We start from the raw sequence: 14,827 nt of genomic DNA, 5'->3' as shown, positions 1-14,827 counted from the left end.
AGAGAGGATTTTGTGGTGACATGTTACATGCTGATGCATTGGCTTTTGTGGACATCTGTCATATTTGAGGAAATTTAGGTGTATTTCCTTGAAGGTTTAACCGACTGGACTCACCACCATAATATTTTATGTTCCATTAAATGATTATTTTTGTTTTCTTGTAGTAGAGGTTGGTTATATTTGTTCATCTTGAGATTTGGCTAAACATCCTCGCATAATTTTAGGTTTTTGCTAAAATCTAGTTTTTTCTTGTTCTCTACTCAATTTGACAGGACCAGCTCAAACTAAGTTATTATTTCTTTTAAAACGGTTATTCTATCTATTTTTTGTCACGGCAAGTTAATATGGAATTACTCTAAGACACAAATACATCAGCAACCTTCTAGCAAATACTCCCTCCGTCCCAGAAAGTGTGTCGCGTTTCGGGACTTGCAATTATTACCAACAGTGCAAGACTTTTAAATGATTTGCTTTAAGTTCCGGCAATATCCGCTTGACTTTCAATGTATTCATATGTGGTTAAATGATAAAAGGGCTACAAGTTGTGATAAGACACGTGAGACCCAAAAGAATGAAATGTCTCCACACTACTTTAGAGGAAAGTGTCATGCACGAGTGTTATTTGTATTTCACGTGGGAGTCACGAACTATTAAGTGCATGTTGGTACTTGGTCGGTGAGCAGAAATGTGTCACATTGGGCCCACTAAAAGATAAGAAAAGGCTGTCACATTAAAGGGTATGGAGCGGAAATGTGCGAAAGTTTTCATTGCCAATTTTAGCAAATGACAATCATTTTGGGACAGATAAAAAAAAAAAGTATGACACTATCAATGGGATGGAGGGAGTAATTCTTTTATCTTTTGATCCTTTTTTTTTTTACCTTTGTATATTAACCTTCTTGTGCTCCCGAACATTGCCCACCAAAATCATGTATTCTGTTTTTTGATATCTATACAATAATAAAGGGAGGGAGGTAGCAATTGGAATACATATTTTGTGTCATTTTTTAACTTCCAATTTTTTTCTTAAAAATTTGATTTTTATCTTAACCACCTAATCACATTGCTAATATAATCTCCCATAACTCCCTTAAATATTGTAACTATCAAATTAGCTATAATTGGATTAAAGAAAAAATTACTAATAAATTGTAATTTTTTCAATGAAGAATTTATATAAAATTTAATTTTGTAAAAAATAATATTAATATATTCATAAAAATTAATAATTATTTCTAATTTGCACACACATTGGGTGTGCTCTAAGCACTAGTATAAATACTTCTATTCCGATTAAGACTAAGAGTTTTTTCTTAGACTTTTTTTATTGTAAGTGAGAGGTCTCAAATTCGGAATCTCTCACTTACACTTCGTCTCCCATATCACCGAAGCCATCCCGCCCTTGATTAAGTCTAAGAGTTACCTTTGAACAATCTACTCTTTTCTATATTTCAACCATTCTTTTTAATACTTAATTTACTTGTTTTAGTTAAAAACTTCTTGTGAAATTGTAAGCCACAGTCTACTAGTGATTTTTTTTTTAAGCGGATCTTTATAGTACTTTATAGTTTAATCTATGGTACCAATTCCCCTGGTGATGCCTAGAGAAATTTGAGGAAATGTGCAGGGACGCAACCTGTAATTTTAAATTGAGGGGGTGAAACATTGACAGCTAAATACTGACTCATTGTTTTTTTGGATTAAGCATACATGGATAATTTCAATGACAATGCATGCATTCTGTACACCCCACTAGTTGAAACTCTACTTGAACTGACTACCATCATTTCTTGCTCTATTTTCTTCTTTCTTATAAATTCTTATGTTACTTATAAGATAAATCAATTTGTTTCCTTCTATTTCGATTTGAAAAATATTTTTCTGTTCAAATCTTAGTCACTGTGAATGAAAGGAGTGGACAGATCTTAGTACAAGCAAATTGAGAGCATTTGAAGGTATATTGACTATTGATAATGTTTTATTTCTATTTTTCATGTATTTTGGTAGGTGTCGAGCCTGTGCAATAATAAAGGCCTACTCAACGAAAATATAGATTTACATACAGCAGTAAGCAGGGTCGATTACACAGAGACTGGGGAAAATTTGCTCTTTTTCAAGTTAAAGCGGAGTGGGGGGATTTTCAAGATTTAACGACTAGTAAAAAATCACAAAGATAATAAAACATGCAAAAGAGATTGAGAAAGGCAATTAATGGGGAAAACTCTAGCCAATGTTACACTTCAGAGATGGCTCAAGTAATTCATCCTTGATGCAATTATAATTCCAATATTCATTAATAAACAGGTTTTTAACTGTCGAAACGATTTGACAGTCAGTTTCTCCTTACTGTTTCGATAATCAAGATTCGATCATTGACTATTTCCCTAATTTAGGAATAATTCTAGGTACGACCATAGGATTTAATTCCTCAATTACATTAGAAACTAGAGAAACCTTGTTCTAATCAATAAACACGCTACGAGGGTTTATTTAAATTAGATTGTACGTTTCCGCAACACAAACCCAACTATGCTAGTTGCTACCAGGATTAGAGTAGTCAAATAATTACGGATTCAACTATTTCAATTAGCAAATAGATTACATGTATAATTAAATATTGCGCACCTATTCAATCACACACACTAATCATACTCTATAAAGCAAAAAGCGTACAAATATCAAAGAATAGAGGAGATAAATAAAATCAATTAGATCTCACAGTGATAGCTGAACCAAATTCTCGGTGTTTCTTGACTAGAAAAGAAACTTAGTTGCGCATGGACAATTGAAACAATTCACACCAATTTTCCAAAGCCAGCCACATAAGTCTTTGATAAGAGAAATACTAGAGAAACAAAAGATTAAAAGAAAGAGCCCTGCGGCTCCCTTCTAGGTATCAATCATGTGGGATGCCGGCTTCCCCTACTATAAGTACTACCAATTTGGTTTCTTCCTTGGTCAATCGAGACCAGAATGTTAATTGACTAAGGTAACTCTAAGAATAATGCCAATCGTTTCCTAATAAGACATCTAATAAAAAGTGACAGTTTCTTAATCTTCAACCAATACTCCCCGTAGACTCCATCTTGATTTGGAAAACTTGCGCTTGACAATCAACTCCAAGAAAATCAGTCATTTTTAGCACTTTTTACTCCAATACCCTACAATTAATATAAAACAGCAAATATAAATAAAATCCGACAATTAAAATAATATTTGGCTAAAATCAAGGAGAAAATAATTATAAATTTTGTAACAAATTATGACTTATCAATTTCCTCCACACCTAAACCATGCTTGTCCTCAAGCATGAGAACACAAATCAAGCAATCAAATTCAAACAATGGCTATTACTCGAACCATCTATTGCCAAAATACAATTAAAAAATATTGTCAAGTATTAGTGGCAATTTTCAAAAAATATCTTTCTAGTTAGCTTTCAAGATCAAAGATTCTTTCAATTTATGACTAGCTAATCTAAGAATATAAAATATTCAACCAGCATATCAGCAAATGGTTCGACTATTAAAAAAAATCTCAATATTAAAATTCATGGATCAGCGGGCTAACAATTCATTCAAACACTTCCACATTTTTCACTATTAACATGTATTTTTTTTTGTTTTCTAAAATTTTCCCACATTTGATTGTTTTTTTTTCAGGGGGAATACTTAGCCTTTAACCATTTAAGCATTTTGACGCGAGCTCTGACATTTGTCAAATGAAGGAGCCCGATTACTCGGCCCTCATCTCTTAAAAATTACATATTCATAACTATCGTCGTTTTTTGACGCTAAAATCGACACTTGTAGTGAAAACCTCCGGTTATTAGGCAACGATATTAGCAGAGTATAGTCCAATACTATTCATAAATAAGCACCAAATTAAATTAAAAATCACACAAACCCTCTTCATTTCTTAAACGTGGAGAACTAAGATTAATAGTTGAACCAATTTACATAAAAAAATGCTAGACAAATATTTACAATACTTAGAAAAGTTAACCAAAAGTGCAAAAGTCACAAAATCTCAAGTATTTACCAAAGAGATACCCTTAAACTTAACTATGTCATACTTAACACCTTAGAATATAAAATCTTACCAATAGAAAATTTTGAAACATCTAACCATCGTTTATCAAAAACAATCACGAATATGCACAAGTTGTGGCAAAAATTGGATAAAATTCGACAAAGTCAAACAAAAACTTCCAACAAAAATGTCTACACTTGCACTTTTTCAACATATTATCAATATACTACTCTCTCCACACTTAAATATTATATTGTCCCCAATGTAAGAGATAAAGAATAGAATACGAAACAAAAGGGACATTGAAACTTCCCTGAGCACATAATGGAAGGTCTCAAGCAGCTATGACATAGGTGGGAATGGTGGTGTGAAACCAATATGATGGATCTCTACTGCCCCCAAACCAAAATCGGAGATGCCAACAGATAGCGAAAGCGGAGATGGTCATGGGTGGTGGCTAGCGACGGCAGCATGGTATGGTAGTGACGGTGACGAGCAAAAACGGCGCAAGCAGCGGCAATGGCGTGCGAGTGGTGATTGGCAGCCGAGTATATTCGCGGAGAGAGGGAGAGATAACAGCGGCAGCAGGAAAGGAAGAAAAGGGGAGGGAGAAGAGAAAAAAAAAGAAAGAAAAAGAGAAGAAGGAAAAGAATAGGACAACCGTCGTTTAATTGATAGGAAGTAAGAAAGGGCAATTTTATCCTTTTACCCCTTTTCTTTAACCGCTGTGTTAGACGTGGGTAGGTCTAACTGCCCTTGAATCTTCTGACCAACTCTCGGAAATTAAGTTCCTTAAGCGTGACCACATGACATAGGCACGCCTAACTAATGTCGAGTCTTTTGCCGAAATGACGAAAATTCATACTTTAGGCATGACCACCTGGCGTGGGCACGTCTAACTATTGAAGAGTCATTTGCCCGCAAACGAAAGTTGCCTTCCTTAGACATGCCCAATTCGCATGGGCACGTCTTAATGGTAAGAAGCCTGCTAATTATCAATAACGAAAATTTAAGCCACCAAATATGAAAAGTCTAAGAGAAACATATTGAAACACATAATAAATGATAAATAAAAAATAAAAAATTAACAAACAACTAAAAAAATGGATTGGGTTGCCTCCCAATAAGTGTTTTTCTTTAATATCTTTAGTTAGATATTGCCATGTTTATTCACGGAGGATAAAATTGTGTAGTTCGTTTCAGTGTTTCATCTTCTATGTAGTTCTGATATTCCTCGTAAATATAGTAATCGCTGAGCACACGAGATACGGTCTTCCATGGACTAGTAGATGGCAGCAAACAAGTCAACAAGAATCTTAATTCTTCACTCACTCCTTGATAAGGGTTTATTTTACGTATTTTTAAGTGCATTTTATTAGTTGATTTTGGTTTGATTATTTAGTTTTATAACTAAAATAAATAGGTTTTGGTAAAAATATACATTGTTTGGTAAAAGTGGCTATTTTTGCATTTCTATTGATTTTAGTGATAAAAACTTCATTTTTATGCAGGTTTAATGATTCAATCATCAAAGAATATCAAGTGAGGTGAAAAATAGATAATTGGTAATGAATTCAAGTGGTTAAAAGAGAAATGAAGTGAAAAACGTTCAAAGTGAGGAAATGAAATTCAAGACAGTTTTGACACTCTTCGGTATTTCGACTATATCTGGAGCTACACTTATTGGATTGAGGTGATCTTTATACCATTTTAAAGCTAAGAAAGAGCCTACAATTTTTATGAAGATAACGAAATCCAATTCTTCTGTTTTTATGGACAAAAAGTCGGAATACAGAAGCTGCATTCTGTGGTCGAAAATTGAAACAGGGGTTTGACTAGGTGATAGTATTTCAATCATATCTCAGGCTAAAAAGCTCCGATTTGGATGATTCTAGAAGCATTGTAAAGCTAACTCAAAGGGCTACAACTTTTGTGTTTTGTACAAAAGCTAGTTCGCCCTTCATCATAGAGAGAATCGCAGTTGAAACAAGGCCAAGTTGAAAACGCGAGTTGAGAAAACACGAGTTTATGCCGCGTTTTGTGTAGTCGCGTTTTGTAGCCGAAAATCTGCAATTTGCTCAGCCATTTCTCTTGTGTTCATACCACTTTCCAACTATAAGTTGCAAGGGAATTCGGTGCACATGCTTCAGAAGACAAAAGGGCAGACAATATGGCTTATTTTTCAAGTCAAAAACATTAGTTATTGACTATCTTAACAAATTTCAGATTTGGGAATCAAAGGGTGGAAAATTTGACCAGGAAAAAGGAGTTTTGGACCAGCTTTTATGCAAAGACATTGGGGAGGTCAGATCACCATATGTAGGGAGTTTTTCATCTGGTAACATTTTCTCTCTAGCTAGAAGTTCTTGAAGAAGCAATTGGAGATTCATCTTGTACAAGAACATAGCAGAAATTTGAGGGTTTCACCATTAATTGGCTAAGCTTTTGTTTTATCTTTCTTGTAATTGTACTTTATGATATTTTGTATTAATAAACTTATGAGTTTGATTTTTATTTCATTCATGAGTAGCTAATTTTCTTTATCTAGGGAGTAGATGAAACTTACGGCTAAATAATATGAATTGAATGTGATTTACACTTGTTATATATTGTATTAACTTGTCTATTTGTGCAGTTGTAATTACTTGTTGTTGTTTGATCACCAATAGCATGTTCATAGTTGTTATTAGTCAATGAGAATTGATAGTAACAATAGAAAAACATGAGTAGAGCTTGAGTTGTATGTTCATAAAAATAGATGTACACTTAAGTGAATTTTCCAGCATTTCATGAAGAAAAACATAGTAGAACTAGTATTTCACCATGAAAATAGGGAAAACTAAATTGCTTTAGACCATTTCATCATGAGAATGAGATTTGGTAATATTGAAAATGAATCCCTGGTTAAACAAGAAAAATAACAAGAGGTAAATCTATTCATTTGTGTTGTTTATGCCATAAGTAGAATCTACATCCCTAAATTCAATCTTTAGTGAAATTTCTCCATTTGCATTTAACACTGATTAAACCAGATTTGTAGACAATAGCATTATAATTTTCTTACTCAGATTTATTGTAAGTCTAAATAATAGAGAAAAATAAGGGTCTAATACTTGTTTAATTTGCTCCTCGTGGGATCGACCTGATACATACCCTACGTTACGATTTCAGCCTGTACACTTGCAGTCAACGGGTATAAAATCGGATTTAAACTTGCATTGATATAAAAATCCCGTCAAGTTTTTGGCGCCGCTGCCGGGGAGCGGCAATATTAGGGCCTAATCATCTCTATTAATTTAGATATTTCCATTATTTTTATTCAAGTTGTTTATAGCTGATTTTAATAATTAAAACTGCAAAAATTTCTCTTATTTTTATTTGTAGTGTATGCACCGATCAAATCGAGAAGTTGCACTTTTCGATTCTGAAATTGAGAGGACACTACGGAGACAAAGGAGAAATACATCACATCAAGAGGAACAAGAGGTTTGGTAGCCAATAGAGGAAATCTTGATAGAGTTATCATTTGAGGAAAAAATGGCGGAAAATGAACCAAATAGGCGAATTCTACGAAATTTTGCTTTACCGGAAACACAAGGTTCTCAAACTAGCATTGCAAGGCCAACGGTAAATGATAATAATTTTGAGATTAAACCATCACTAATTCAAATGGTACAACAATCTCAATATGGAGGTAATGCCACCAAAGATCCAAATTCTCACTTGTCAACATTTCTTGAAATCTATGACACAATTAAGTTTAATGGTGTTAGTGATGATGCAATTAAATTTCGATTGTTTCCATTTTCACTAAGGGACAAGGTCAAGGTCTGATTACAATCTCATCCACCGAACACTTTTATAACTTGGGCTGAATTAGCTAAGCATTTTCTTAATAAATTCTTTCCACCTGAAAAAACTGTTAAACTTAGAATAGATATAACTAGTTTCTCTCAACAGGAAGGAGAGACATTGTATGAAATTTGGGAGTGTTATCGGGAACTGTAAAGAAGATGTTCTCATCATGGTTTACCAGATTGGCTAGTAGTCCAAATATTTTACAATGGTCTCACCTATCCAACAAAGACGCATGCAGATGCGGCAGCGGGAGGAGCATTGATGGGAAAGACAGTTGAGGAAACTCAACAATTGATTGAAGAAATGGCTGCTAACAACTACCAATAGGCCAACGAACGAGGTAATACAAGGAGAACCGCAGGTATGTTTGAAGTAAATACCTTGAATATGTTAAGTGTAAAAATGGATAATATGGTTAAGATACTTAATAGGGACATTGGTTCTAACTCTAATCAAGGAGTAGTTGTTGCATGTTGTACTACTTGCGGCGGAGATCATGATGATTCTATGTGTTCTAACAGCGAACAGATTCAATACCTCAACAATTACAACCGTCCACTCGAAAATAATCCATACTATAATACCTACAATCTAGAATGGCGTAATCACCCAAATTTTGGATGGAAGGATCAAGCGAACCAACAAAGACCAAGTAATCCACCGAATTTTCAACCAAAATAACCATTTCCGGAGTCCAAACCAGTTTGGAAATTGGCAATTGAGAAGCTGGCAAATGTATCAAATGATAAAATTGAAAAGTTAGCCAGTGCCACTACTCAACGGTTTGAAAGAATTGAGGGACGGATGGACCAACTCACCAATATGTACAGGAATGTTGAGATTCAATTAGAGCAATTAGCAAATGCGGTTAACAATCGCAACCAAGGGGATTTACCTAGTAAGACTGAGGTGAACCCAAGGGAGCATGTGAAGGCTATAACACTCCGTAGTGGTAAGGAAGTAGGTGAGCCGCCTGTAGTTGAATGTGAGAGAGAATGTGAAAGAAGAGAGAACAAGCAGTTGAGTGAGTTAGAAGAGGATAGTAAGAAAATTAAAGGGAAAGAAAAGGTGGAAGAAAATGAGCCACAAATTGGAGATACAACACCAATTCCACCGTTGTCATTTCCACAAAAATTGAATCCTTCAAGAAATGACAAAGAATTTGAAAAGTTTGTCAACATTTTTAAATAATTACATATTAACATTTCTTTTGTTGATGCTATTTTGCAGATTCCTTCATACGCAAAGTTTCTCAAGGAGATAATGACTAAGAAAAGGAGGTTAGTGGATAGTGAGACAATTGTATTAACGGAAGAATGTAGTGCCATCATACAAAATAAATTGCCACCAAAGTTGAAAGATGCAGAGAGTTTCACAGTTCCTTGCACTATTAGTAATGTAGAATTCTGTAAAGCACTTTGTGACCTTGGTACAAGTGTGTCATTGATTCCTTTAACTGTGACTAGGCAATTGGGGTTGAAAGAGTTAAAGCATACTAACATTTTCTTGCAATTGGCTGACAAGTCTATTAGACATTCGATGAGCATATTGGAGAATGTGCTCATTAAAGTACAGAAATTCATTATTCCTGTTGATTTTGTTATTTTAGATATGGAGGAGGATGTCAATGTACCTATTATACTTGGTAGACCATTTTTGGCCACCGCAGGTACAATAATAGATGTCAAACATGGTAAGTTCAAGTTCCAAATCGGTGAAGAGGAAGTGGAGTTTGATTTGAGTAAAGTGGAGAAATATCTCTCTTTTACTGATCATGTTTATTTCGTTGATATATGTGATGAATTGACATTAGAGATGAGTCAAGTTAATCTTGATAATGATTATCTTGAACTTTGTCTTAATGGTATAGGTATACAAGAGGAACAAGTTGAAGAAATGACTGAATTTTTGCAGGCACAGGTTTCTTACAAAAGGAAAAATGCATATGAGGAGTTAGAACTGAACAAAGAGCTACCTCCACCACCATGTGAGCAAGCACCACAGCTTGAGTTTAAACCATTGCCTAGGCACCTTAAATATGCGTTTCTTGGTGAAAAAGAGATATTGCCGGTAATCGTCAATGCAGCATTAGATGAGGAACAACTAGGCAAGCTATTATGTGTTTTGAGGAAGCATTTGAAGGCTATAGGATGGACAATTTTTTATATCAAAGGAATTAGTCCAATTATTTGTATGCACAGAATTTTATTGGAAGAAAATTCTAAGCCAGTGGTTGAAACTCAAAGAAAGTTAAATCCAAACATGAAAAAAGTGGTAAGAGTAGAAATTCTTAAATGGCTGGATGCAGGTATAATTCTTCCAATTTCTGATAGTGTTTGAATTTCTCCTATACATGTAGTGCCAAAAAAAGGGGGGATAACCATAGTACATGGTAAAAATGATGAAATGATTCCTTCTAGAGTTGTGGTTGGGTGGCGAGTCTGTATTGAGTATAAAAAACTGAATGTAGCTACTAGAAAGGATCATTTCCCTCTTCCTTTTCTTGATCAAATGGTAGAAAGATTGGCTGGATATAAATTTTATTGTTTCTTGGATGATTTTTCAGGATGCAATCAAATAGTCATTGCATCGGAAGATCAAAAGAAAACTACATTCACTTGTCCTTACGGCACCTTTTTATTTCGAAGGATGTCTTTTGGATTGTGCAATGCACCGGCTGCCTTCCAACGATGCATGATGGTAATTTTCTTTGATTTTAATGAGAAAATTATGGAAATCTTCATGGATGATTTTTCTGTATTTGGATCTGCTTATGATGATTGTCTTAACAATTTAGATCTAATTTTGCAGAGATGTGAAGAAACAAACTTTGTACTCAATTGGGAAATGTCATTTCATGGTTTGTAAGGGTATTGTGCTAGGTCACAAAATTTCTTCAGAAGGTATTGAGATTGATCAAGCCAAAATAGAGGTTATTGAGAGAATGCCTCCACGTACCAATGTGAAAGGCATTCGAAACTTTCTTGGACACGTGGGATTTTATCGGCGGTTTATTAAGGATTTCTCCAAGATTGCTAAACCTTTATGTGAATTACTTGCAAAAGATGTTCCTTTTCATTTTAATGATGAGTGTTTACTTGCTTTTAATAGGTTGAAAAAGGAACTTGTCTCTGCACCCATAATAGCATCACCGGACTGGAACGTGTCATTCGAATTAATGTGTGATACAAGTGATTTTGCAGTTGGGGCTGTTTTTGGGCAAAAACATGATAAGCGACTTCATGTCATTTATTATGCAAGTAAAATGTTAAATGAAATCCAAGTCAACTATGCAACAACAGAGAAGGAGTTGCTAGCAATGATATTTGCATTGGATAAGTTTAGATCGTACTTAGTAGGATTTAAAGTTATCATTTATACTGACCATGCAGCACTCAAATATTTGTTAAATAAGAAAGATGCAAAACCTCGACTAATTCGATGAATTTTGTTATTGCAGGAATTTGATTTAGAGATCAAAGATAAAAAATGATCCTAGAATTTAGTCGCTGATCATCTTTCTAGACTGGAAAACATACCTCAAGAAGACCATTCAACCATTAAAAAAGAATTTTCAGATGAGTTTTTAATGGCAATTTATAAGTCACCATGGTATGCTGATCTAGTTAATTTTGTAGTTAGTGGAGTGATACCAAGTGATTTGAATTCTCATCAAAGAAAAAAGTTCTTAAATGATATTAAACATTACTTTTGGGAGGAACCATTCTTTTACAAACATTGTGTAGATGGAATAATTAGAAGATGTGTTCCGGAAGACGAGGTACATAGTATATTAATGCATTGTCATACACTTGAAACAGGAGGTCATTTTAGCACAACTAAAATCGTTGTAAAAATATGGCAATCTGGATTTTATTGGCCTACTATGTACCAAGATGCTAGAAATTGGGTTAAAAATTGTGATCAATGCCAAAAAACCGGTAATATCTCAAGAAAGAATGAAATGCCTTTGACTACGTATTTGGAAGTTGAGTTATTTGATGTTTGCGGCATTGATTTTATGGGACCATTTCCTAGTTCATATAATAATAAGTATATCCTTTTAGCAGTTGATTATGTCTCTAAATGGGTAGAGGCCATTTCTTCACAAACTAATGATGCTAAAGTTGTGCTTAAGTTCCTTAAACGGAACATATTTTGCAGGTTTGGAGTCCCAAAGGCAATAATAAGCAACGAAAATAAGCATTTTTGTAAAAAAATTATTGACACTTTGTTGCTTAAATATGGATGCAGGCATAAAAAGTCACTCCCTTATCATCCTCAAGCCAATGGTCAAGCAGAGTTGGCCAACCGAGAAATTAAAAGCATTTTGGAGAAAACGGTCAATCGATCGAGAAAGAATTGGTCGAACAAGCTTGGAGATGCTTTGTGGACATATAGAACGGCGTTTAAAACACTATTGGGAATGTCTCCATATAAGCTTGTTTATGGAAAATCGTATCATTTACCTATAGAAATAGAACATAAACCTTATTGGACAGTTAAAACTATTAATTTTGATTTTAAATCTGCAGGTGAAAAGAGAATTCTTGAGTTAAGCGAATTGGAGGAATTGCGGTTAACGTCGTATGAGAATGCTAAGATTTACAAAGAAAAAGTGAAATTTTGGCATGATAAACACATTCTTCCTAACCATTTTGAAGAAGGGCAAAAGGTGTTATTGTTTAACTCAAGCCTTAAATTATTCCCTGGAAAGCTTAAATCTCGATGGTCCGGGCCATTTGAAGCGGTTCGCATGTTTCCTTATGGAGCAGTGAAAATGAAAGGAGAAAATGGTGCCCCATTCAAAGTAAATGGTCAAAAATTGAAACTCTATTTGGTCGGAGAAAAGGTTCCTAAAGGAGTAATTTACTCCTTAGGAAATGCAATGGAGAGTTAAAGAAGTTATAGGAGAGTCGAGCCAATGACTATAAACAAAAGCGTTTGTTGGGAGGCAATCCAATAATAATAGTGTATTAGTGTGTTTTTATGTGTTTCTTACATTATGGTGTGATTTAATTGACTAATTAGATGTATTTCACTTGTTTGAAGGAGGTACGGGAGTTTCATCATCCATCTTGGAAGTACAATTGAAGAGCAAGTGTAAAAAGGGAGGTTTTCTTATCAAATTGTGTTTTAAAGTGCTTAAAATCCCCATATATATATACATTGTGCATTTCAAGTATATTCAAGTGAGTTTTGGTGATAACATGGTTATAAATGCTCATGGACTCATTTGGTGTGCATTTAATGCCCAAAAATGCCATTTTGGTGTAAGAGTGCAAAAATGATTAAAGAATCTCACCCCTCGATTTTCAATAAAGATGTATTTGATATGTTTTGAGAGGTTGGATATTGTGTTTACGGTATATTACATGTGTGTGGGAGGTTGAAATTTATAAAAAGTTTGTCCAATGTGTAATTTAGAATTGGCTGGAAAAGGGAGAAAAAGTTTGAAAATTTGCAGTTTCTGTAATTAGTGTAGTGAAAGCCAGATCCGAGCTCGGATCCAATTCAGCCCAGAAGGATCCGACCTCGAATCCATAAGATGCGAGCTCGGATCCAATTGAACTCAGATGGATCCGAGGGCTCGTCTGTGTTTCTGGTGAGACGGATCCGAGCCCTGTCGGATCCGAGGACCTCCAGAACCGATCCGAGCTCTGATCGGTTCGCGGATATAGCAGAAACGAAGCCTCGTTTCTGCACTTTTCAAAATTTTTCATCCCTCTTTTCACCGAAACCTAGCCCTCTCTTTCTAATCTTCCCTTTTAACCATCAATTCTCCAATCTTTTACCATAAACACCTCCCCAACCCTTGTATGATCAGAAACCCCAAGCTATTTCAACGCAAAACATCATCAAAAGTGGATTTTGATCCTAAAAAGGGAATTTTGGGCCGCACGGAAATTCTTCAATTTCTGGGTGATTTTCGTTTGTTTTCTTCCTCATTTTAGCAACATCATCATCCCCTATCATTACTCTACGCATTTGAGGTAACAAATTGCAACTTTCTTTGAGATTTTATAGTTCCCAATTTTACATTTTTTTTAGTTTTTGGGAATATTGTGATAAATGCATATTTGTTGGAATTTCTTGATACAATTGTGCTACATTATACTAAAATAAGTTGTTACAACAATTGTTATGCTTAGTATTGAGTGAATTGCAGATTTGGTGATATGTTTGAAAAAAAAAATAAAAAAGAAAAAAAAAGTTCAATTAAATAAGAAGTAGTTATTCAATAAGTTGAATTTGTTTTAATAGTGGTGGTGCTTATCTTTATACCATTTACTCGACCCCATTTGATAAAGAAACAAATTGGTATGAAGTCCATGGATATAAATGCTACGTGGATGAATTTGAATGATATGTTAAGTATGCTGAGAATTTTGGACATGTGCTCTTGGATAGATAATTTTAAGTAACATTGATGTTGCAATTGAGCTTGAGAAGTAGTTAACTAGGCTATGTACTTGAATTTGTCAACTTTTGGCAGGGAGTTTAGCCCTTTTATAAGGGGAAACTCTGCCGAAATTTTCTTAAATTTCTACTTAACATATGAGAGCAAGTTTATATTATTTCTAATAAATATTCATTTTCGTTTTGATTTAGGCATGATGGTTCGCACAAGAAGGGCTATTATTCATACATCTTCGCCGTCTTCGAGTGAAGAACATACACCTTCGCCGTCTTCGAGTGAAGAACATACACCTTCCTTGCATGAGGAGTCGCCAGTGGAGGAGTCTCCTTCACCACAGTCCCTACCTCGTTCTCGCCGGAAGACTGTGTCTACTAGCTGCGAAGAGCCGCTTCCAGATTATGATACCACGCGATTCACCTCACTCGAGAATCAACAGTGGTATGAGGCCGGTCTAGACAAGGAGATCATTATTGAAAAATATTTGGCACAGGAGGTGGATGACCACTATAAGATCTC

The 14,827-nt window shown here is 34.7% G+C and overlaps 1 protein-coding gene and 1 non-coding gene across 2 annotated transcripts; one reads left to right on the top strand and one right to left on the bottom strand.

Moving 5' to 3' along the window:
* Window positions 1–7,956: 7,956 nt before the first annotated feature.
* On the bottom strand, window positions 7,957–8,063 carry LOC113722536 (small nucleolar RNA R71). The gene has a single exon (XR_003456753.1). It is a non-coding gene; the product is annotated as a small nucleolar RNA R71 (small nucleolar RNA).
* A 631-nt stretch (window positions 8,064–8,694) lies between these two features.
* LOC140012770 (uncharacterized) lies at window positions 8,695–11,335 on the top strand. Its single transcript, XM_072061068.1, has 3 exons — window positions 8,695–8,958; window positions 9,121–10,198; window positions 10,773–11,335. Exons 1-3 carry the CDS (start codon window positions 8,695–8,697, stop codon window positions 11,333–11,335), a joined length of 1,905 nt encoding a protein of 634 aa, XP_071917169.1.
* The last annotated feature ends 3,492 nt before the right edge of the window (window positions 11,336–14,827 follow it).

The sequence above is a fragment of the Coffea arabica genome, chromosome 8e, assembly GCF_036785885.1.
Source record: "Coffea arabica cultivar ET-39 chromosome 8e, Coffea Arabica ET-39 HiFi, whole genome shotgun sequence".
Taxonomy (NCBI): Eukaryota; Viridiplantae; Streptophyta; class Magnoliopsida; order Gentianales; family Rubiaceae; genus Coffea; species Coffea arabica.
The sequence above is the reverse complement of the archived record's forward strand: the minus strand, read 5'-3'. Positions and strand labels throughout refer to the sequence as shown.

What these genes read in the sequence shown, in the direction of transcription:
- LOC140012770 (XM_072061068.1), top strand. Translation starts at nt 8,695, where the DNA reads ATGGACCAACTCACCAATATGTACAGGAATGTTGAGATTCAATTAGAG. An exon ending in AAATTAAAGGGAAAGAAAAG is followed by an intron (nt 8,959 to 9,120) that starts GTGGAAGAAAAT and finishes GCTATTTTGCAG; the next exon opens with ATTCCTTCATACGCAAAGTT. An exon ending in TCTTAAATGGCTGGATGCAG is followed by an intron (nt 10,199 to 10,772) that starts GTATAATTCTTC and finishes GTATTGTGCTAG; the next exon opens with GTCACAAAATTTCTTCAGAA.